This window comes from Anopheles coluzzii, chromosome 2 (genome assembly GCF_943734685.1).
Source record: "Anopheles coluzzii chromosome 2, AcolN3, whole genome shotgun sequence".
Taxonomy (NCBI): Eukaryota; Metazoa; Arthropoda; class Insecta; order Diptera; family Culicidae; genus Anopheles; species Anopheles coluzzii.
Genome location: NC_064670.1, coordinates 67,012,816 through 67,037,552, shown reverse-complemented (window position 1 = coordinate 67,037,552; position 24,737 = coordinate 67,012,816). Strand labels below are relative to the sequence as shown.

Sequence of the window (24,737 nt, the reverse complement as noted above, 5' to 3'; positions counted from 1 at the left end):
AATGTCATTTTGCTCTGAACAACTTCACCTTGTCATTTATAACACCTTGCAGCACACGTATCGAACACTGCCTGACAAATTCGACGGCGTTCGAGGAATTGAGTTGTATGGGTACGATTTCAACACCAACAGGGTACATTTTGATCTCTGACGACCCGTTCGCACGATGCGAGAAAGAGCGAGAAAGCAATATGATTTTGCACGTTTTATTACCACATTTATGTGTGTCGTCGAACAATGAACGGAACGTTCGAACGCGTTCGGTGTAGTCAGTTTCTTCCAAAAGTCCTGGTCGTTTTTTGTTAAGAATCTCGTTCGTTCGTGCACTTTACCGAACTGTTCGAACGGTTCGATTCTCGTTCAACCTTTCGTTCCGAAGTTCGGTTGAAAACCTTGATGTTAAATCGTTTAGCAGCCTTTGGTCATTCAAAAATCCTTCTTGCTTCAACAACACCATGTTGTCAATGAGATTGCGCAAAGCGTTGGAAATTCTAGCAGTAAAGACTTGTAAATGCTTTCAGGGTTCCCGACCATTTTGTCGAGCCTGGTTATTACGAGCGCAACGGTTTTCTCGGTTAAGCATTGATCCGCTAACTGCACGAAGTGCTTAACCTTTCAGATGCTTTTGCAGCCTATTTATTTTTTCTAAATTTATTTCACTACTTGCCGATCCGTTGGTTAAAGCATCCTCTCTGGAGCCACTAATCGCTTAATCGCTGGCGCGTTGCATAACGTAGCTATTCAGCAAGTATTGCTACCTAGCAACACTTTGTTTTTAAGGCTAAATTATCGTAAGCGACAGACGGAAAGAAGGAAAAGGAGGGAAAGGAATGAGGAGGGAAAGGATGGAAAGGCGAGAAAGGAGGGAAAGTAAGAAAATGAGGGAATGGAGGGAAAGGAGGGAAAGGAGGGAAAGGAGGGAAAGGAGGGAAAGGAGGGAAAGGAGGGAAAGGAGGGAAAGGAGGGAAAGGAGGGAAAGGAGGAAAAGGAGGGAAGGAGAGAAAGAAGGGAAAGGAGGGCATTGGACTACTTGCCGATCCGTTGGTTGATGCATCCTCTCTGGAGCCACCATTGGTCGCGCACACGAAACTGTCTTTCGGAGCAGCAGCCCAAGACAGGCACAGTACACGCCGACTTAAGCACAATAATAAACGCACCAACTGGCTCTTGGCAAATGATGCCTTCATTAATTTTTTCAATTGAATTTATACTCTAAAAATGCTGACCGTCGTCGATCAGCATTTTCTTCTTAGCCTATGTTTTCCATTAAATCGTTAAATTCCATTTAATCGTTAAGCGCGTTTAATCGCTGGCGCGTTGCATAACGCAAGTATTGCTACCTAGCAACACTTTGTTTTTAAGGCTAAATTATCGTGAGCGACATACGCAAAGGAGGGAAAGGAGGGAAAGGATGGAAAGGCGAGAAAGGAGGGAAAGGAAGAAACTGAGGGAATGGAGGGAACGGAGGGAAAGGAGGGAAAGGAGGGAAAGGAGGGAAAGGAGGGAAAGGAGGGAAAGGAGGGAAAGGATGGAAAGGAGGAAAAGAAGGTAAAGGAGGGAAAGGTTGGAAAGGAGGGAAAGGAGGGAAAGGAGGGAAGGAGAGAAAGAAGGGAAAGGAGGGGATTTGACTACTTGCCGATCCGTTGGTTGATGCATCCTCTCTGGAGCCACCATTTGTCGCGCACACGAAAGTGTCTTTCGGAGCTGCAGCCCAAGACAGGCACAGTACACGCCGACTTAAGCACAATAATAAACGCACCAACTGGCTCTTGGCAAATGATGCCTTCATTAATTTTTTCAATTGAATTTATACTCTAAAAATGCTGACCGTCGTCGATCAGCATTTTCTTCTTAGCCTATGTTTTCCATAAAATCGTTAAAAAAGCGCGCATCGCTGGCGCGTTGCATAACGTAGCTATTCAGCAAGTATTGACCAGCAACGCTTTGTTTTTAAAGCTTAATTATCGTAAGCGACAGACGGAAAGAAGAAAAAGGAGAGAAAGGATGGAAAGGAGGGAAAGGAGGAAAAGGAGGGAAAAGAGGGAAAGGTGGGAAAAGAGGGAAAGGAGGGAAAGGAGGGAAAGAAGGGAAAGGATGGAAAGGAGGGAAATGGGGGAAAGGAGGAAAAGGAGGGAAAGGAGGGAAAGGAGGAAAAGGAGGGAAAGGTGGGAAAGGAGGGAAAGGAGGGAAAGGAGGGAAAGGAGGGAAAGGAGGGAAAGGAGGGAAAGAAGGGAAAGGAGGAAAAGGAGGGAAAGGAGGGAACGGTTGGAAAGGAGGGATAGGTTGGAAAGGAGGGAGAGGAGGGAAAGGAGGGAAATGAAGGAAAGGAGGGAAAGGAGGGAAAGGAGGGAAAGGAGGGAAAGGAGGGAAAGGATGGATAGGAGGGAAAGGAGGAAAAGGAGGGAAAAGAGGGAAAGGATGGAAAGAAGGGAAAGGAGGGAAAGGAGGGAAAGGAGGGAAATGAGGGAAAGGAGGAAAGGAGGGAAAGGAGGGAAAAGAGGGAAAGGATGGAAAGGAGGGAAAGGAGGGAAAGGAGGGAAAGGAGGGAAAGGAGGGAAAGGAGGGAAAGGAGGGAAAGAAGGGAAAGGAGGGAAAGGAGAGAAAGGAGGGAAAGGAGAGAAAGGAGGGAAAGGAGGGAAAGGAGGGAAAGGAGGGAAAGGAGGAAAAGGAGGGAAAGGAGGGAACGGTTGGAAAGGAGGGATAGGTTGGAAAGGAGGGAGAGGAGGGAAAGGAGGGAAATGAAGGAAAGGAGGGAAAGGAGGGAAAGGAGGGAAAGGAGGGAAAGGAGGGAAAGCACAATAATAAACGCACCAACTGGCTCTTTTCAAATAATGCCTTCATTATTTTTTTTCAATTGAATTTATACTCTAAAAATGCTGACCGTCGTCGATCAGCATTTCCTTCTTAGCCTATGTTTTCCATTAAATCGTTAAATTCCATTGAATCGTTAAGCGCGTTTAATCGCTGGCGTGTTGCATAACGTAGCTATTCAGCAAGTATTAGCCGGCATCGCGAATAAATGAACTCTTTTTAACAGTCGTTTAAAGTTCATTTTGGTTTAACCGAGTTTATTTGTTGTTCATTCCTGTTCAATGAAGCTCTATGTAAAAATATTCCGGATAAATTCACGGAAGGTATTGTAGTCCTTGTTCGGAAAAACAATCTACAGAAGAAGGATATAGAAGCTTATCGACCTATAACTTTATTGAACACCGACTTTAAAATACTTAATAGAATAATGAAAACAAGGATCACAAAAGTTATAGATGAACACAACATACTTACAAACTCTCAAAAAAGTAGTAATAAGGACAATAATATTTTTCAAGCCCTCTTATCGATTAAAGATAAAATTCTAGAAATTAACAACAAAAAGAAAATTGGGAAACTCATCTCCTTTGATCTTTCCAAGGCATTTGATAGAGTAAATCACAGCTTTTTGTATAAAACAATGCAAGCAATAGGATTTAACCCAAGTTTGATTACATTCATTAAGAAAATAAATGCATGCACATATTCTAGACTCTATATTAACGGAAGCCTATCAAAAAAAATCCCGATCAAAAAGTCAGTGAGGCAAGGAGATCCACTTGCGATGCATTTGTTTGTGTTATACTTACACCCCTTACTGGAAAAATTAGAATCAGTGTGCAACGGATGTGACGACATCATAAACGCATATGCTGATGATATTTCTATCATAACAACAAAACAAGAAACAATTAATGACATCAGGAAAATATTTATGGAATATCAATCAGTATCAGGAGCTAAATTAAGCACCGAAAAAACAAAAGGTCTGGACATCGGTTATATCACAGAGCGCAAAAGATTAAAAGTTCCTTGGATTAGCACAGAGTATCGCTTAAAAATTTTGGGAATAATTTTCACCAACTCGCTAAGATTAACAATCAAGTTAAATTGGGATAGAACCACACAAACATTTGCACAACTAATCAGACATCACAAACATAGAGATATCAACTTGCAACAGAGAGCCATATTATCAAACACATTCCTAACAGCTAAACTTTGGTACATAGGATCAATAATATCAGCAAACAAAAAACAAACAGCAACGCTCACATCCTTACTGGGTGAGTTCATGTGGCCTAAAGGTGGACTGAGGGTCAGCATGAATCAACTTGGGCTATCCAAAGCTAAAGGAGGTCTAAATCTGCTCCTACCAAGCATAAAGCTACCATCATTACTGATCAATAGACATCTTAAAGAAAAAACTAATATGCCTTTTACCTCTAAATTCTTGCTAAAAATAGAAAACCCTCCAAACATTCAATCAGTGCCCAAATTCTATCTATGTTTGGAAGTAATAACAAAAGAATGTGCTTATTTAACAGATGCAATAATTCAAAAACCCACAGCTAGACAAATTCATACGACTATTTTAGACTTTCTTCCACTTCCCCCTATACAACTAAAAAACAGCCAATCAGTGGAATGGAGAAAAGTATGGCGAAATTTGAACTGCAATAAGCTTAATTCTAATCAAAGAAGTACATATTATCTATTAGTAAATGAAAAAATAATTTGCGAAGAATTGAAATTCAAACAAAAATATAAAGAAATAACTGACCCACATTGTACTTTTTGTGGAAACAAAGACAATTATGAACACAAATTTAAAACATGCAAAAAAATTGAACAATACTGGAGGATGTTTTCAGAAATAATAGTATTTTATAATATAAGGCTCCCTACATTTGTTGAAATGTTAAGACCGGAATTAAAAAATTTGAATTCAACAAAACGTGCGAAGGCTATGAGTCTATTCGTAAATTATATAGAACTTATAGAAAACAAACAGATATTTGAGGTATCGGATAAACATGAACTTAAAGCTTTGATAGGATAATTAGTAGATAAGAACCTTCTATTGTATTGTTTTAATAAAAAAAAAAAAAAAAAAAAAAAAAAAAAAAAAAAAAAAAAAAAAAAAAAAAAAAAAAAATCCTGTTAAAATAAACGACCGTCAAAACAGTTAACGACTGCTCGATATCGCATATAGGCAAACACGGGGAAAAAATTCGAGCAGTATAATTAAACGACTGTTAATTTGTATCGCATACGCTCTTGACAGTCGTTTGTTTAACGACGGCATAGGACCAGTCGTTAAAATTAACAAATGAACTCAATGCGTTCGCGATGCCATATTCTAGCAATTTTTAACGACTCTGGTTAATTTTTAACGACTGTTAATTTTAAACCAATTCTTTCGCGATACCAGCTATTGCTACGCTTGTTTTTAAGGCTAAATTATCGTAAGCGACAGACGGAAAGGAGGAAAAGGAGGGAAAGGAGGGAAAGAAGGGCATTTGACTACTTGCCGATCCGTTGGTTGATGCATCCTCTCTGGAGCCACCATTTGTCGCGCACACGAAAGTGTCTTTCGGAGTAGCAGCCCAAGACAGGCACAGTACACGCCGACTTAAGCACAATAATAAACGCACCAACTGGCTATTGGCAAATAATGCCTTCATTATTTTTTTTCAATTGAATTTATACTCTAAAAATGCTGACCGTCGTCCATCAGCATTTTCTTCTTAGCCTATGTTTTCCATAAAATCGTTAAAAAAGCGCGCATCGCTGGCGCGTTGCATAACGTAGCTATTCAGCAAGTATTGACCAGCAACGCTTTGTTTTTAAAGCTTAATTATCGTCAGCGACAGAGGGAAAGATAAAAAGGAGGGAAAAGAATGAAAGGAGGGAAAGGTGGGAAAAGAGTGAAAAGAGGGAAAGGAGGGAAAGGAGGAAAGGAGGGAAAGGAGGGAAAAGAGGGAAAGGATGGAAAGGAGGGATAGGAGGGAAAGGAGGGAAAGGAGGGAAAGGAGGGGAAGGATGGAAAGGAGGGAAAGGAGACAATAGAGGGAAAGGAGGGAAAGGAGGGAAAGGAGGGAAAGGAGGGAAAGGAGGGAAAGGAGGGAAAGGAGGGAAAGGAGGGAAAGGAGGGAAAGAAGGAAAAAGAGGGAAAGGAAGGAAAGGAGGGAAAGGAGGGAAAGGAGGGAAATAAAGGAAATGGTGTAAAGGAGGGAAAGGAGGGAAAGGTGGGAAAGGAGGGAAAGGAGGGAAAGGAGGGAAAGTATTTCGAAACGCACAATCAAATGTATTTCGAACCACCAATTGGGACGAAAAAGTTACTGCAGGTATATTTCCATACCGTTTCAAACTGTTTCGTCGCTTCTCAGCCCAAGTAAGCACGGAGGAGCTGAGCCGGAATCGATACGAGCACACACCAACTGGTTGAATTTGAAGACAGATGTTTTAACCAACAGATCCATAATACACACCTTCAAACATTGTTTCCGGGATTAGGCATCTCCGAGCTACCAAACAGCTACCGAACACTCAATTCATTCCAGAAGTACCAATTAAGGGGAGAGATGTTGGATTCAGTTACCGCAGGACTCCACACAGCATAACACGGAGCGCAACATATCAACTGACAGCTGCCAAACGCGTAAGAAAACGCTTGGGAAAGGAGGTAAAGCGTTTCATTAACTGTCGGTAATTGCAGTAGGTTGGTAGCTTTTCAATGAGAAATGAGCGGCCTGCTACGGATATTCATAACATGGTACCGGCAATACAGCGTTTTCTGAAGCGTTAAGCAGCTGTCACTTGTTATGTTGCGCTCCGTGTTATGCTGTGTGGAGTCCTGCGGTTATAAGGGGGGAGATAGCACACATTGCAATCATAACATTTTCATGTAATAATTATTAATTGATCATAGTTCACGTTGTTACATTCTGAACTATAAAAAGTAGGGAATGCAAATAACACGTTCAGTTTGAATAAACCTATCGATTGAAACTCATCGTAGTTTGGCAATCCAGTACACAACAGATACTATGATGCCTTTGCCGCAACCGTACCACGCTACATTGTGCTGATAGGCGACAGTTTTTGGTGTTATGGTTGCTGTACTTGCAGCAATTGGTGTAAATTCTATGCCGAATAAAAAGAGTTAATTTTATATTGGGTATCTTACCGTTCAATTGCCTGCAACGAGTGGTTTCGTGAGGAAATCCACAAATTATACATATTGTTTCCTTTTCTGGCCCTTTGTGACAATGCTTTATATTTTGATGTTTCGACCTTTCTTGCTTGGATACTCCTTCGTTCGTGGCCGCATAATGGCTAGTTCTTCAGAGGGTTTCAGCCATTCTGCTAGGTCTTGTAGCGTAAGATTCTTGTTATCTTGTTTCGTACTTATCGTGTGTTTCAACTAGGCATGGGCAAAACGATTCTTTTCACCGAACGCGAACGAACTAGTTCGCTCACCAAAAAGAACCGTACGTGAACGACGATTCTTTCGTTCTTTTTTTCATGGGGTGTTTATTTACAAAGAACGCTCGTTATCTTTTTCATTTACCCGCCATAGACGCATACTGTAGCCAAAGAAGTACTCATTCTGCGGTTGACACCAATAATTTAAAAACATTAAAGACTCGGCCCATCTGCTGTCTGGCTAGCTATCGAAAAACCGACCAAAAACTAGCATGTATAAAACTAATACGAGCATAGATGCCTCCAGCATATATTGTACCCTATGCCTTATACACACTCAAGGATTCTATAAAAAAAAACTACTTAAATATGGATCAACATGATGAGCGCAATTCCAGTTCAGTTCATTCGCGAATAATGAATAATCCGTTTGAACGGGATCGATCTATTGAATTGTATATGTATAATTTCCACACCAACAGAGCACACATCGAACACAAATGAGCCAGTTCGAACGCGTTCAATGAATTCAGTTGTGTAGGTACGATTTACACACCAACAGAACACAGATCGAGCACCAGTTCGAACGCGTTCGATGAATTCAGTCGTATAAATACGATTTAAAAACCAACAGCACACCAAGGATAATGTATTTAGAAGGTTGATTTTTATCGCTTTTGCTGGGCGACATTGTGGGGGACATCTGTCACTCTCTGCATACAAATTTCATTACCCCGCACCAGCCCTCCCCGATTTTTATACCGTAGCCCCCGGAAGAGAAATGTCAAGTCGAGAAATGTCATTTTGCTCTGAACAACTTCACCTTGTCATTTATAACACCTTGCAGCACACGTATCGAACACTGCCTGACAAATTCGACGGCGTTCGAGGAATTGAGTTGTATGGGTACGATTTCAACACCAACAGGGTACATTTTGATCTCTGACGACCCGTTCGCACGGTGCGAGAAAGAGCGAGAAAGCAATATGATTTTGCACGTTTCATTACCACATTTATGTGTGTCGTCGAACAATGAACGGAACGTTCGAACGCGTTCGGTGTAGTCAGTTTCTTCCAAAAGTCCTCGTCGTTTTTTGTTAAGAATCTCGTTCGTTCGTGCACTTTACCGAACTGTTCGAACGGTTCGATTCTCGTTCAACCTTTCGTTCCGAAGTTCGGTTGAAAACCTTGATGTTAAATCGTTTAGCAGCCTTTGGTCATTCAAAAATCCTTCTTGCTTCAACAACACCATGTTGTCAATGAGATTGCGCAAAGCGTTGGAAATTCTAGCAGTAAAGACTTGTAAATGCTTTCAGGGTTCCCGACCATTTTGTCGAGCCTGGTTATTACGAGCGCAACGGTTTTCTGGGTTAAGCATTGATCCGCTAACTGCACGAAGTGCTTAACCTTTCAGATGCTTTTGCAGCCTATTTATGTTTTCTAAATTAATTTCATTACTTGCCGATCCGTTGGTTAAAGCATCCTCTCTGGAGCCACTAATCGCTTAATCGCTGGCGCGTTGCATAACGTAGCTATTCAGCAAGTATTGCTACCTAGCAACGCTTTGTTTTTAAGGCTAAATTATCGTAAGCGACAGACGGAAAGAAGGTAAAGGAGGGAAAGGATGGAAAGGAGGGAAAGGAAGAAAAGGAGGGAAAAGAGGGAAAGGAGGGAACGGTTGGAAAGGAGGGAAAGGAGGGAAAGAAGGGAAAGGATGGAAAGGAGGGAAATGAGGGAAAGGAGGAAAAGGAGGGAAAGGGGGGAAAGGAGGGAAAGGAGGGAAAGGTGGGAAAGGAGGGAAAGGAGGGAAAGGAGGGAAAGGAGGGAAAGGAGGGAAAGGAGGGAAAGGAGGGAAAGGAGGGAAAGGAGGGAATGGAGGGAAAGGAGGGAAAGGAGGGAAAGGAGAGAAAGGATGGAATGGAGGGAAAGGAGGGAAAGGAGGGAACGGTTGGAAAGGAGGGAAAGGAGGGAACGGTTGGAAAGGAGGGATAGGATGGAAAGGAGGGAAAGGAGGGAAAGGAGGGAAATGAGGGAAAGGAGGGAAAGGAGGGAAAGGAGGGAAAGGAGGGAAAGAAGGGAAAGGAGGGAAAGGAGGGAACGAAGGGAAAGGAGGGAAAGGAGGGAAAGGAGGGAAAGGAGGGAAAGGAGGGAAAGGAGGGAAAGGAGGGAAAGGAGGGAAAGGAGGGAAAGGAGGGAAAGGAGGGAAAGGAGGGAAAGGAGGGAAAGGAGGGAAAGGAGGGAAAGGAGGGAAAGGAGGGAAGGAGAGAAAGAAGGGAAAGGAGGGCATTTGACTACTTGCCGATCCGTTGGTTGATGCATCCTCTCTGGAGCCACCATTTGTCGCGCACACGAAAGTGTCTTTCGGAGCAGCAACCCAAGACAGGCACAGTACACGCCGACTTAAGCACAATAATAAACGCACCAACTGGTTTCAATTGAATTTATACTCTAAAAATGCTGACCGTCGTCCATCAGCATTTTCTTCTTAGCCTATGTTTTCCATAAAATCGTTAAAAAAGCGCGCATCGCTGGCGCGTTGCATAACGTAGCTATTCAGCAAGTATTGCTACCTAGCAACGCTTTGTTTTTAAGGCTAAATTATCGTAAGCGACAGACGGAAAGAAGCAAAAGGAGAGAAAGGATGGAAAGGAGGGAAAGGAGGAAAAGGAGGGAAAAGAGGGAAAGGTGGGAAAAGAGGGAAAGGAGGGAAAGGAGGGAAAGAAGGGAAAGGATGGAAAGGAGGGAAATGGGGGAAAGGTTGAAAAGGAGGGAAAGGAGGGAAAGGAGGGAAAGTAGGGTAAGGAGGGAAAGGAGGGAAAGGAGGGAAAGGAGGGAAAGGAGGGAAAGGAGGGAAAGAAGGGAAAGGAGGGAAAGGAGAGAAAGGAGGGAAAGGAGGGAAAGGAGGGAAAGGAGGGAAAGGAGGGAAAGGAGGGAAAGGAGGGAAAGGAGGGAAAGGAGGGAAAGAAGGGAACGGTTGGAAAGGAGGGATAGGTTGGAAAGGAGGGAGAGGAGGGAAAGGAAGGAAATGAAGGAAAGGAGGGAAAGGAGGGAAAGGAGGGAAAGGAGGGAAAGGAGGGAAAGGAGGGAAAGGAGGGAAAGGAGGGAAAGAAGGGAAAGAAGGGAAAGGAGGGAATTGGGGGAAGGGAGGGAAAGGATGGAAATGAGGGAAAGGAGGGAAAGGAGGGAAAAGAGGGAAAGGAGGGTAAAAAGGGAAAGAAGGGAAAGGAGGGAAAGGAGGGAAAGCACAATAATAAACGCACCAACTGGCTCTTGGCAAATAATGCCTTCATTATTTTTTTTCAATTGAATTTATACTCTAAAAATGCTGACCGTCGTCGATCAGCATTTCCTTCTTAGCCTATGTTTTCCATTAAATCGTTAAATTCCATTGAATCGTTAAGCGCGTTTAATCGCTGGCGTGTTGCATAACGTAGCTATTCAGCAAGTATTAGCCGGCATCGCGAATAAATGAACTCTTTTTAACAGTCGTTTAAAGTTCATTTTGGTTTAACCGAGTTTATTTGTTGTTCATTCCTGTTAAAATAAACGACCGTCAAAACAGTTAACGACTGCTCGATATCGCATATAGGCAAACACGGGGAAAAAATTCGAGCAGTATAATTAAACGACTGTTAATTTGTATCGCATACGCTCTTGACAGTCGTTTGTTTAACGACGGCATAGGACCAGTCGTTAAAATTAACAAATGAACTCAATGCGTTCGCGATGCCATATTCTAGCAATTTTTAACGACTCTGGTTAATTTTTAACGACTGTTAATTTTAAACCAATTCTTTCGCGATACCAGCTATTGCTACGCTTGTTTTTAAGGCTAAATTATCGTAAGCGACAGACGGAAAGGAGGAAAAGGAGGGAAAGGAGGGAAAGAAGGGCATTTGACTACTTGCCGATCCGTTGGTTGATGCATCCTCTCTGGAGCCACCATTTGTCGCGCACACGAAAGTGTCTTTCGGAGTAGCAGCCCAAGACAGGCACAGTACACGCCGACTTAAGCACAATAATAAACGCACCAACTGGCTATTGGCAAATAATGCCTTCATTATTTTTTTTCAATTGAATTTATACTCTAAATATGCTGACCGTCGTCCATCAGCATTTTCTTCTTAGCCTATGTTTTCCATAAAATCGTTAAAAAAGCGCGCATCGCTGGCGCGTTGCATAACGTAGCTATTCAGCAAGTATTGACCAGCAACGCTTTGTTTTTAAAGCTTAATTATCGTCAGCGACAGAGGGAAAGATAAAAAGGAGGGAAAAGAATGAAAGGAGGGAAAAGAATGAAAGGAGGGAAAGGTGGGAAAAGAGTGAAAAGAGGGAAAGGAGGGAAAGGAGGAAAGGAGGGAAAGGAGGGAAAAGAGGGAAAGGATGGAAAGGAGGGATAGGAGGGAAAGGAGGGAAAGGAGGGAAAGGAGGGGAAGGAGGGAAAGGAGGGAAAGGAGACAATAGAGGGAAAGGAGGGAAAGGAGGGAAAGGAGGGAAAGGAGGGAAAGAAGGAAAAAGAGGGAAAGGAAGGAAAGGAGGGAAAGGAGGGAAAGGAGGGAAATAAAGGAAATGGTGTAAAGGAGGGAAAGGAGGGAAAGGTGGGAAAGGAGGGAAAGGAGGGAAAGGAGGGAAAGTATTTCGAAACGCACAATCAAATGTATTTCGAACCACCAATTGGGACGAAAAAGTTACTGCAGGTATATTTCCATACCGTTTCAAACTGTTTCGTCGCTTCTCAGCCCAAGTAAGCACGGAGGAGCTGAGCCGGAATCGATACGAGCACACACCAACTGGTTGAATTTGAAGACAGATGTTTTAACCAACAGATCCACAATACACACCTTCAAACATTGTTTCCGGGATTAGGCATCTCCGAGCTACCAAACAGCTACCGAATACTCAATTCATTCCAGAAGTACCAATTAAGGGGAGAGATGTTGGATCATTCAGTTACCGCAGGACTCCACACAGCATAACACGGAGCGCAACATAACAACTGACAGCTGCCAAACGCGTAAGAAAACGCTTGAGAAAGGAGGTAAAGCGTTTCATTAACTGTCGGTAATCGCAGTAGGTTGGTAGCTTTCCAATAAGAAATGAGCGGCCTGCTACGGATATTCATAACATGGTACCGGCAATACAGCGTTTTCTGAAGCGTTAAGCAGCTGTCAGTTGTTATGTTGCGCTCCGTGTTATGCTGTGTGGAGTCCTGCGGTTATAAGGGGGGAGATGTTGGATCATAGCACACATTGCAATCATAACATTTTCATGTAATAATTATTAATTGATCATAGTTCACGTTGTTACATTCTGAACTATAAAAAGTAGGGAATGCAAATAACACGTTCAGTTTGAATAAACCTATCGATTGAAACTCATCGTAGTTTGGCAATCCAGTACACAACAGATACTATGATGCCTTTTGCCGCAACCGTACCACGCTACATTGTGCTGATAGGCGACAGTTTTTGGTGTTATGGTTGCTGTACTTGCAGCAATTGGTGCAAATTCTATGCCGAATAAAAAGAGTTAATTTTATATTGGGTGTCTTACCGTTCAATTGCCTGCAACGAGTGGTTTCGTGAGGAAATCCACAAATTATACATATTGTTTCCTTTTCTGGCCCTTTGTGACGATGCTGTATATTTTGATGTTTCGACCTTTCTTGCTTGGATACTCCTTCGTTCGTGGCCGCATAATGGCTAGTTCTTCAGAGGGTTTCAGCCATTCTGCTAGGTCTTGTAGCGTAAGATTCTTGTTATCTTGTTTCGTACTTATCGTGTGTTTCAACTAGGCATGGGCAAAACGATTCTTTTCACCGAACGCGAACGAACTAGTTCGCTCACCAAAAAGAACCGTACGTGAACGACGATTCTTTCGTTCTTTTTTTCATGGGGTGTTTATTTACAAAGAACGCTCGTTATCTTTTTCATTTACCCGCCATAGACGCATACTGTAGCCAAAGAAGTGCTCATTCTGCGGTTGACACCAATAATTTAAAAACATTAAAGACTCGGCCCATCTGCTGTCTGGCTAGCTATCGAAAAACCGACCAAAAACTAGCATGTATAAAACTAATACGAGCATAGACGTCTCCAGCATATATTGTACCCTATGCCTTATACACACTCAAGGATTCTATAAAAAAAAACTACTTAAATATGGATCAACATGATGAGCGCAATTCCAGTTCAGTTCATTCGCGAATAATGAATAATCCGTTTGAACGGGATCGATCTATTGAATTGTATATGTATAATTTCCACACCAACAGAGCACAGATCGAACACAAATGAGCCAGTTCGAACGCGTTCGATGAATTCAGTTGTGTAGGTACGATTTACACACCAACAGAACACAGATCGAGCACCAGTTCGAACGCGTTCGATAAATTCAGTCGTATAGATACGATTTCCAAACCAACAGCACACCAAGGATAATGTATTTAGAAGGTTGATTTTTATCGCTTTTGCTGGGCGACATTGTGGGGGACATCTGTCACTCTCTGCATACAAATTTCATTACCCCGCACCAGCCCTCCCCGATTTTTATACCGTAGCCCCCGGAAGAGAAATGTCAAGTCGAGAAATGTCATTTTGCTCTGAACAACTTCACCTTGTCATTTATAACACCTTGCAGCACACGTATCGAACACTGCCTGACAAATTCGACGGCGTTCGAGGAATTGAGTTGTATGGGTACGATTTCAACACCAACAGGGTACATTTTGATCTCTGACGACCCGTTCGCACGGCGCGAGAAAGAGCGAGAAAGCAATATGATTTTGCACGTTTCATTACCACATTTATGTGTATCGTCGAACAATGAACGGAACGTTCGAACGCTTTCGGTGTAGTCAGTTTCTTCCAAAAGTCCTGGTCGTTTTTTGTTAAGAATCTCGTTCGTTCGTGCACTTTACCGAACTGTTCGAACGGTTCGATTCTCGTTCAACCTTTCGTTCCGAAGTTCGGTTGAAAACCTTGATGTTAAATCGTTTAGCAGCCTTTGGTCATTCAAAAATCCTTCTTGCTTCAACAACACCATGTTGTCAATGAGATTGCGCAAAGCGTTGGAAAATTCTAAAAATGCTGAAGGATTATCTGTCGTTATATGTTTTATCACTAGTAATTCTAGCAGTAAAGACTTGTAAATGCTTTCAGGGTTCCCGACCATTTTGTCGAGCCTGGTTATTACGAGCGCAACGGTTTTCTGGGTTAAGCATTGATCCGCTAACTGCACGAAGTGCTTAACCTTTCAGATGCTTTTGCAGCCTATTTATGTTTTCTAAATTAATTTCACTACTTGCCGATCCGTTGGTTAAAGCATCCTCTCTGGAGCCACTAATCGCTTAATCGCTGGCGCGTTGCATAACGTAGCTATTCAGCAAGTATTGCTACCCAGCAACGCTTTGTTTTTAAGGCTCAATTATCCTAAGCGACAGACGGAAAGAAGGAAAAGGAGGGAAAGGAATGAGGAGGGAAAGGATGGAAAGGCGAGAAAGGAGGGAAAGTAAGAAAATGAGGGAATGGAGGGAACGAAGGGAAAGGAGGGAAAGGAGGGAAAGGAGGGAAAGGAGGGAAAGGTTGGAAAGGAGGGAAAGGAGGGTAAGGAGGAAAAGGAGGGAAAGGAGGGAAAGGAGGAAAAGAAGGGAAAGGAGGGAAAGGTTGGAAAGGAGGGAAAGGAGGAAAAGGAGGGAAGGAGAGAAAGAAGGGAAAGGAGGGCATTGGACTACTTGCCGATCCGTTGGTTGATGCATCCTCTCTGGAGCCACCATTGGTCGCGCACACGAAACTGTCTTTCGGAGCAGCAGCCCAAGACAGGCACAGTACACGCCGACTTAAGCACAATAATAAACGCACCAACTGGCTCTTGGCAAATGATGCCTTCATTAATTTTTTCAATTGAATTTATACTCTAAAAATGCTGACCGTCGTCGATCAGCATTTTCTTCTTAGCCTTTGTTTTCCATAAAATCGTTAAAAAAGCGCGCATCGCGCGCGTTGCATAACGTAGCTATTCAGCAAGTATTGCTACCTAGCAACGCTTTGTTTTTAAGGCTAAATTATCGTAAGCGACAGACGGAAAGAAGGAAAAGGAGGGAAAGGAATGAGGAGGGAAAGGATGGAAAGGCGAGAAAGGAGGGAAAGGAAGGAAATGAGGGAATGGAGGGAACGAAGGGAAAGGAGGGAAAGGAGGGAAAGGAGGGAAAGGAGGGAAAGGAGGGAAAGGAGGGAAAGGAGGGAAAGGAGGGAAAGGAGGGAAAGGAGGAAAAGTAGGGAAAGGAGGGAAAGGAGGGAAAGGAGGGAAAGGATGGAAAGGAGGGAAAAGAGGGAAGGAGAGAAAGAAGAGAAAGGAGGGCATTGGACTACTTGCCGATCCGTTGGTTGATGCATCCTCTCTGGAGCCACCATTGGTCGCGCACACGAAACTGTCTTTCGGAGCTGCAGCCCAAGACAGGCACAGTACACGCCGACTTAAGCACAATAATAAACGCACCAACTGGCTCTTGGCAAATGATGCCTTCATTAATTTTTTCAATTGAATTTATACTCTAAAAATGCTGACCGTCGTCGATCAGCATTTTCTTCTTAGCCTATGTTTTCCATTAAATCGTTAAATTCTATTTAATCGTTAAGCGCGTTTAATCGCTGGCGCGTTGCATAACGCAAGTATTGCTACCTAGCAACACTTTGTTTTTAAGGCTAAATTATCGTAAGCGACATACGCAAAGGAGGGAAAGGAGGGAAAGGATGGAAAGGCGAGAAAGGAGGGAAAGGAAGAAAATGAGGGAATGGAGGGAACGGAGGGAAAGGAGGGAAAGGAGGGAAAGGAGGGAAAGGAGGGAAAGGAGGGAAAGGAGGGAAAGGATGGAAAGGAGGAAAAGAAGGGAAAGGAGGGAAAGGTTGGAAAGGAGGGAAAGGAGGGAAAGGAGGGAAGGAGAGAAAGAACGGAAAGGAGGGCATTTGACTACTTGCCGATCCGTTGGTTGATGCATCCTCTCTGGAGCCACCATTTGTCGCGCACACGAAAGTGTCTTTCGGAGCTGCAGCCCAAGACAGGCACAGTACACGCCGACTTAAGCACAATAATAAACGCACCAACTGGTTTCAATTGAATTTATACTCTAAAAATGCTGACCGTCGTCCATCAGCATTTTCTTCTTAGCCTATGTTTTCCATAAAATCGTTAAAAAAGCGCGCATCGCTGGCGCGTTGCATAACGTAGCTATTCAGCAAGTACTGACCAGCAACGCTTCATTTTTAAAGCTTAATTATCGTCAGCGACACAGGGAAAGATAAAAAGGAGGGAAAGGAGGAAAGCAAGGAAAGGAGGGAAAAGAGGGAAAGGATGGAAAGGAGGGATAGGAGGGAAAGGAGGGAAAGGAGGGAAAGGAGGGGAAGGAGGGAAAGGAGGGAAAGGAGGGAAAGGAGGGAAAGGAGGAAAAGGATGGAAAGGAGGGAAAGGAGGGAAAGGAGGGAAAGGATGGAAATGAGGGAACGAAATGAAAGGAGGGAACGGTTGGAAAGGAGGGAAAGGATGGAAAGGAGGGAAAGGAGGGAAAGGAGGGAAAGGAGGGAAAGGAGGGAAAGGAGGGAAAGGAGGGAAAGAAGGGAAAGGAGGGAAAGGAGGGAAAGGAGGGAAAGGAGGGAAAGGAGGGAAAGGAGGGAAAGGAGGGAAAGTATTTCGAAACGCACAATCAAATGTATTTCGAACCACCAATTGGGACGAAAAAGTTACTGCAGGTATATTTCCATACCGTTTCAAACTGTTTCGTCACGTCTCAGCCCAAGTAAGCACGGAGGAGCTGAGCCGGAATCGATACGAGCACACACCAACTGGTTGAATTTGAAGACAGATGTTTTAACCAACAGATCCACAATACACACCTTCAAACATTGTTTCCGGGATTAGGCATCTCCGAGCTACCAAACAGCTACCGAACACTCAATTCATTCCAGAAGTACCAATTAAGAGGAGGGATGTTGGATCATTCAGTTACCGCAGGACTCCACACAGCATAACACGGAGCGCAACATAACAACTGACAGCTGCCAAACGCGTAAAAAAACGCTTGAGACAGGAGGTAAAGCGTTTCATTAACTGTCGGTAATCGTAGTAGGTTGGTAGCTTTCCAATGAGAAATGAGCGGCCTACTACGGATATTCATAACAAGGTACCGGCAATACAGCGTTTTCTGAAGCGTTAAGCAGCTGTCAGTTGTTATGTTGCGCTCCGTGTTATGCTGTGTGGAGTCCTGCGGTTATAAGGGGGGAGATGTTGGATCATAGCACACATTGCAATCATAACATTTTCATGTAATAATTATTAATTGATCATAGTTCACGTTGTTACATTCTGAACTATAAAAAGTAGGGAATGCAAATAACACGTTCAGTTTGAATAAACCTATCGATTGAAACTCATCGTAGTTTGGCAATCCAGTACACAACAGATACTATGATGCCTTTTGCCGCAACCGTACCACGCTACATTGTGCTGATAGGCGACAGTTTTTGGTGTTATGGTTGCTGTACTTGCAGCAATTGGTGCAAATTCTATGCCGAATAAAAAGAGTTAATTTTATATTGGGTGTCTTATCGTTCAATTGCCTGCAACGAGTGGTTTCGTGAGGAAATCCACAAATTATACATATTGTTTCTGTTGTGTCTCTAGCGGTGGACTGTAACTTGAGGGGGTGGGGTAGTAGGTTTTCTTTCACCATAAATCGGGAGCCCTCACGGACAAGACGATCTTTCTTGGTTGATGTCGCATGCAAGACTAAAGTACATTTATTATACCTTCAATGTGTGCGTGTCGCACTCCGGATTCTACTGTCACAAAAAATATGCAAACCCAAGCAACAACCCAATCCCTGTGACATATGTCAGTTTGCCCAAGCAGCAAACGCAATGCGCAACTCGCACAACATCCTCCCCGGCGTTGAAATGTTATTTCAATTTTCATCCTCGTCTAACGGTAGAAAACAGACCTCAGTTACCGCACGCTTGAATTCCGCTCCATTCGCCGTCTTAACGGTAACGACACGAATTGTACCATCGTCTCCAGGGTGTGCGGCAACGATTCTGGCAAGTGGCCACTGCAGTAGTGGCGCATTCTGGTCAGCTAGTAGCACAAGTGATCCTACTTTAATCACCTTCCGCTTCAGCCATTTCGATCGATTCTGCAGCTCCGGCAGATACTCGGCGGTCCATCGTTTCCAGAAGTGTTGCAGCATGGACTGCACTAACTGCCATCGTGAGAGATGATTTTCCTTCAAGGTAGAGTAGTCAGGTTCAGGAACCGTCTGCATCTCACGTCCGATCAGGAAATGTGCAGGCGTGATCGCAGTGTAGTCGGATGGGTCATCTGAACTCGGTACCAAGGGACGAGAGTTTAGTACCGCTTCTATCTGGGTCAATGTCGTGTAAAGCTCCTCGTAAGACAGCTTCCTATCGCCAACAATACGTTTTAGGTGGTATTTGACCTGCTTCACACCAGCCTCCCAAATGCCACCAAAGTGTGGGCTTCGTGGTGGTATGAACGACCAGTCAATACCCTTGTCGACGCAATAGTTGGTGATCTTTTTCGTAGCGCAATCGTTCTCGAACATACGCCAAAGTTCATGTAGTTCGGTTTTAGCTCCGACAAAATTAGTCGCGTTGTCAGAGCGTATCGTTTTTGGGCATCCACGTCGACTGATGAACCGTCTCAAACTCGCTAGAAATGCGTCAGTCGTCAAGTCTGAAACCAATTCCAAGTGAACCGCCCGAGTCTGCAAACACACAAACAAGCACACGTACGCCTTGGTGATTTGCGGTTTGCGAGAATTAGTTGATTTTATCCAGAAGGGACCGGCGTAGTCCACACCGGTATTCGAAAAGACGGGGGCTGGCTGGACGCGATACGACGGTAGGTCACCCATCAGTTGCGTCGTCTTCAACGGATTTGCCTTGAAACACACGATGCACTTCCGTATCACCTTTCGAATAGTATTCTTCACATTCAGTGGCCAGTACCGTTGACGTACAACTGCAAGCAAACCTCTTTGCCCGATGTGTAGGTTGTCGATGTGTAGTTCGCGAACGAGAGCTTCAGTGATTGGATGCTTAGCCGGCAACAGCATCTGATGTCGACTGTCGTAAGGTATGAAGGCTCGCTTGATTCTGCCTCCAACTCGTATGATCCCATCGTCAGGATCCAAAAACGCTTGTAGTCCATTAAGTCGATGTTTTGTATTCGCACCGTCCATAAGTGCGATGATTTCGGGCTGGAAAGTCTCGCGTTGAACCAGTCGTACTATTAAGAGCGTCGCTGTACGCACTTCCTTCGCTGTCAGTCGGCCCTTTACCACCTCCCTTTTGCGTGACTTGATGAACCTAGCTAGTCGCACCAAGTAGGCCATACTCCTTACAATCTGTGTGTAACTGCTCAACCTGTCAAAGATCGGAAAACGTTCGATCGGAACAGTCATGGCTAAAGCCACTCCAGCTCGCATTTCCGGCAGCTCATTATCCGGAATTTCCACTTCGTCCTCATCCTTCATGAGGTGCTGTGTTGGTCGGGGCCGCCACCAAATAGTTGAACCTATTAATTTCCTCGGTGTAACTCCACGTGAAATCAAATCGGCCGGGTTGTCATGTGTGGAAATGTAATGCCAGTGGAAGGATTGGCTAAGCTGCTGGATCTCGCTTACCCGATTTGATACGTATGTCTGCAGTAGTTCTGGCGTTTTCTTGACCCAAGCCAAGACGATTTTTGAGTCGCTCCAAAGATGTACTGATTCAAACTTAAGCTCCGTAGCGTTCAGGAACTTCACGACCATTCGAGCCAGTAACAGTGCCGCTAACAGTTCGGCTCGAGGGGTCGTGATGGCCTTCTCCTTCGGACTTCGTTTTTTCGGTAGGATCCGAGACTTGCTGCAAACAAGCTGCATCTTGGACTCCTCGTCGGTGAAAGTGCCCTGCACGTACAAGCAGGCACCGTAGGCTTGATCGGATGCGTCAGCGAACCCTTGTAGTCTCAGCTGGAACACATCCTTCCAGGAAATCCATCTCGGAACTCGGATTTCCCTCAGTGATGTCATCTCGGTCCGAAAGTTTCGCCACTTCTCGTCGATTTCGGTTGGGATGGAGTCGTCCCAATCGATTTGTAGTTCACCTACTTCTCGCAAGATCAGCTTCGCGTAGGTGATTACTGGGCCAAAGAATCCAAGTGGGTCGAAGATTTTGGCCAGATGACTCAGAAGTTTCCTTCGAGTCATTCCTTCTGGGTTGTCAAAGTCAGGAACGGACACCGAGAACCAGTCCTCCAACGGTTTCCATGTCACGCCCAGTGTCTTAACGACGGTTTTCGAGGTGTCGTCCGTAACCTCGAAAGTGTCTCCTCGTTGTTCTTCAGCTACACCTAAAACGATATCTGAATGGTTGGCGCACCACTTGTGAGCGCTGAAGCAGGCTTTCGCTAGTAGTCCAGTCACATCTCGCTGTAGTTGGCAAGCCTCAGCAAGGGTATCGGCACCAGTCAGGATATCATCCATGTATGTCTCCCTATTGACCACCTCTGCGGCCCTTGGGAACTCATCGTGATGATCTTCTGCAGCTTGCTTCAGAGCCATGGTTGCTTGAAACGGGGAAGGTCCCAAGCCATACGTAACTGTCAGCAGCTCTCGCACCGTAAGTGGGTCGTTCCGATTGTACCTCCAAAAGATTCGCTGGTACCTTGTGTCATCCGGATGGACCACCACTTGACGAAACGTCTTCGGAATGTCGAGTGTGAAGACGTACTGAAATCCTCTGAAACGAAGCAAAATTGCAGTAAGATCGTTCTGAACCGTCGGTCCAGTCATCAAAACGTCGTTGATCGAGACGCCGGTTGACGTCTTCGCTGATCCATCAAACACGACTCGCAGCTTGGTTGTCGTGCTCGTAGGCCGCAGCACGCAGTGGTGCGGTAGATAAAACACCGATCCTGGGTCGTCATTCGGTGTTTCCACAATCTCGCGCATGTGTCCGAGATCCTCATATTCTCGGATGAACCGCAAATATTGCTCCTTTAAGTCCGGCTGCTTGTCAAGTTTTCGCTCCAAAGCCAGAAAACGTCGCAGTGCTGTGTCTCGCGAGCCGCCAAGCTCGCGTTTACGTTCGTTGAACGGATATCGTACTACATACCGTCCCTCCTTAGTTCGCTCGTGTGTGCGCTGGAAGTGTTCCAGGCACGCTTCGTCATCCGCCTTCGGGGAAGGGCGGAGCTCGTCGCAGGATTCTACCTTGTAGAAGTTCCTCAGCAGTTCGATGAGCGGCTCATCGTCAGCAGTTTGGCAAAGTGTACGCGCAACGACCGTCGTGTTGCTCGCGATCACACCTCCAGCGATCCAACCCAGCTTTGTGTATCGCAGCGCAGGTCGGTTCGGACCGAGTTCACATCGGCCGTCAAGCATCAGGTTCCAAAAACTTCCAGCGCCAATCAGCATATCGACAGGTCCTCTTCTGTTGAAGGTAGGGTCGGCCAGCACCTGTTCGCTCGAGATGGGCCACTGTGATATGTCGAAAGACTTCGTCGGAAGTTCCCCAGTGATTCGTGGTGTCACTAGGAAGTCTAACTCAGCTGTAAAGTCACTGGCACGAGACCTGATCGTCGTGCGCAGTTTACGGCAAAGACGAGTTCTATTGCCGTTCAGACCACTGACCGTGACGTCAGCGGGTTTTGTCTTAAGGGAGAGAAGGTTTGCAAATCGCTCGGTGACAAAGTTCATCTGCGAAGCAGAGTCTAATACCACTCTACAAGGGTAGGGAGAATCGCACAAACCATCCACTAAAACAATGGCAGTCGAAAGGACGGTCTGCTTCTCGGGTTCCACGTCACTCGCGCACAGGGTTGTCGGTGTTTCAGCTTGTACGTTGGCTGTTTGGGATTCTTCTATCACTGATTCACTAGATGTCGTTTGACCTACGTTAGTTGCAACCTGACTTGGGGAATCTTCATGGAGTAAGCTATGATGTTTCTTACCGCAACGACGGCAAAAACTGGATAAACATGCTCGCAATTGATGGCCTTTGGAGAGACAATTGAAGCAAACACCGCACCGTTTTGCAATCTCGAACCTTTCCTTAACACCTTTAGCCCTGAAAAGTTCGCAAGCTCGGAGTTCATGAGCAGCACTGCATACTGGACACTTCGCTAACGGTTTAGGTTCACTCACTACCAGGCTCCTTGCCACTGTTTTCGGCTTCGTACTTTCCGTCGATGTTTTCACGCTGGTATCGAGCTTCTCAGAAATTCGACACTGCTCCTCCAAAAACTCCATCATAGCGGCGTAGGAAGAAAGTAAGTTCTTCCTTTGTTTCGTCTCCCAAGCCACTCGCAACTTCTTGTCTAACTTACCAGCTATAAGGTTGACCAACATTTGCTCACCGAGACCACCTACCGGAAGGTTCTGATTCTTCAACGCCTCAACGTTTTTAGTGCAGGTGTCAATCACTTTACGAAGGCTCGAAGCATTGTCCTGGTTAATCTTGGGTAAGCTGAAAAGGTTTTCAATGTGCTTATCCACAACCACTCTTTTGTCTTCATACCGCTGAGTGAGAACCTTCCAGGCAGCTTCGTAGTCGTTGTTGTTTACCAGCTCATCGTCGATGATACCAGCCGCCTTTCCGACAAAGCAGTTTCGCAAATGAAAAAGCTTCAGGGTCGGTTCTTCTTGCTGGTATCGGTTCATCACCGTGGTGAACATCGCCTTGAACGAATACCACTTTTCGTATGACCCATCAAAGGTCGGTAGGGGCACTTGCAACGGAGGGAGGTAGGGCTGAGCCTGGTGCTGGGTCAGTGGGAGAGCAGGTGGAACGGCTACTTCAACTTTCGTTACGGCATCGAAACACGCGGTCAGTTTCAACGAAACGTCATTGAAACTTGTCTCAAATTCGATGTATTTGTCATTCTGCTCTTTGTCTTGTTCATCGTGCAGCGATAACTCGTAGATTTTGTTCTGTATTTCGTTGCACTCACTATAGATGTTTTCTAAAGCCTTTTCCTGGAGTTGAAGTAAGCGCACGTTTTTTACGTTGAGGTTAGGCTGCTCTGCACTGTCACACAAAGCTGCACACACACGACTAAGCTTTCCACACACTGCTTCCCGTTGCTTCTCCAACACTTTCAGCTGTGCCTCCATTTCGTCGGAATTGTCTTCTACTAGCTGTTGTTGTGATGATGTTGGTTTCGGTGATGTCGTCCCACGCTTAACTGGTGTTCGTTTTAGCTTTTTTGATCGAGTAAATGGTGATGGCATCGTTCGTCACACATGCACACACACCATCAACGTCGTATCAAGCCTTTGCACAAGAATCCGCGCCAAGCTAAGCTGTCACACACACACGCGCATACACGTACACGTACATTCGCTTGCGCCGCTGCGCAATTGCACACGAACCGATACCAAGCTGAACGCACTAACACACATTCACTTGCACCGGCACGCCATTTGCAACCGCTAAAACCCAAGCCAAACACTTCTCCTGAAACTTTTCCTTTTTTTTCTCCTGAAACACTTTTCCCTTCTTGTTGTCTGGAATGCCCTCAGGCAGCTTCCGTCGAACAGCACTGACCGAAAACACTCGCGTTTACGGATACTGTTCGATCTGTTTGTCAGTAGTAACGCACCAAAAGTCACGTCACTGTAGGGCGTCTAGAGCCCTTAACACCCGGTCTCGGATGTTCCTTTGTACCGACTTTACGCGAGAAAGACAAACCACTTATCACAACACTGGGTAACTTTATCCGGTTCCGTAGGACCACAATGTTGTGTATCTAGCGGTGGACTGTAACTTGAGGGGGTGGGGTAGTAGGTTTTCTTTCACCATAAATCGGGAGCCCTCACGGACAAGACGATCTATCTTCGTTGATGTCGCATGCAAGACTAAAGTACATTTATTATACCTTCAATGTGTGCGTGTCGCACTCCGAATTCTACTGTCACAAAAAATATGCAAACCCAAGCAACAACCCAATCCCTGTGACATATGTCAGTTTGCCCAAGCAGCAAACGCAATGCGCAACTCGCACAACAGTTTCCTTTTCTGGCCCTTTGTGACGATGCTGTATATTTTGATGTTTCGACCTTTCTTGCTTGGATACTCCTTCGTTCGTGGCCGCATAATGGCTAGTTCTTCAGAGGGTTTCAGCCATTCTGCTAGGTCTTGTAGCGTAAGATTCTTGTTATCTTGTTTCGTACTTATCGTGTGTTTCAACTAGGCATGGGCAAAACGATTCTTTTCACCGAACGCGAACGAACTAGTTCGCTCACCAAAAAGAACCGTACGTGAACGACGATTCTTTCGTTCTTTTTTTCATGGGGTGTTTATTTACAAAGAACGCTCGTTATCTTTTTCATTTACCCGCCATAGACGCATACTGTAGCCAAAGAAGTACTCATTCTGCGGTTGACACCAATAATTTAAAAACATTAAAGACTCGGCCCATCTGCTGTCTGGCTAGCTATC

The 24,737-nt window shown here is 44.8% G+C and overlaps 1 protein-coding gene across 1 annotated transcript; it reads right to left on the bottom strand.

The window, feature by feature from the left end:
* Positions 1 to 18,196: 18,196 nt before the first annotated feature.
* LOC120951604 (uncharacterized) lies at positions 18,197 to 23,527 on the bottom strand. The gene has a single exon (XM_040370404.2). The coding sequence runs from the start codon at positions 23,525 to 23,527 to the stop codon at positions 18,197 to 18,199; it is 5,331 nt and encodes a 1,776-aa protein (XP_040226338.2).
* Between the last annotated feature and the right edge of the window lie 1,210 nt (positions 23,528 to 24,737).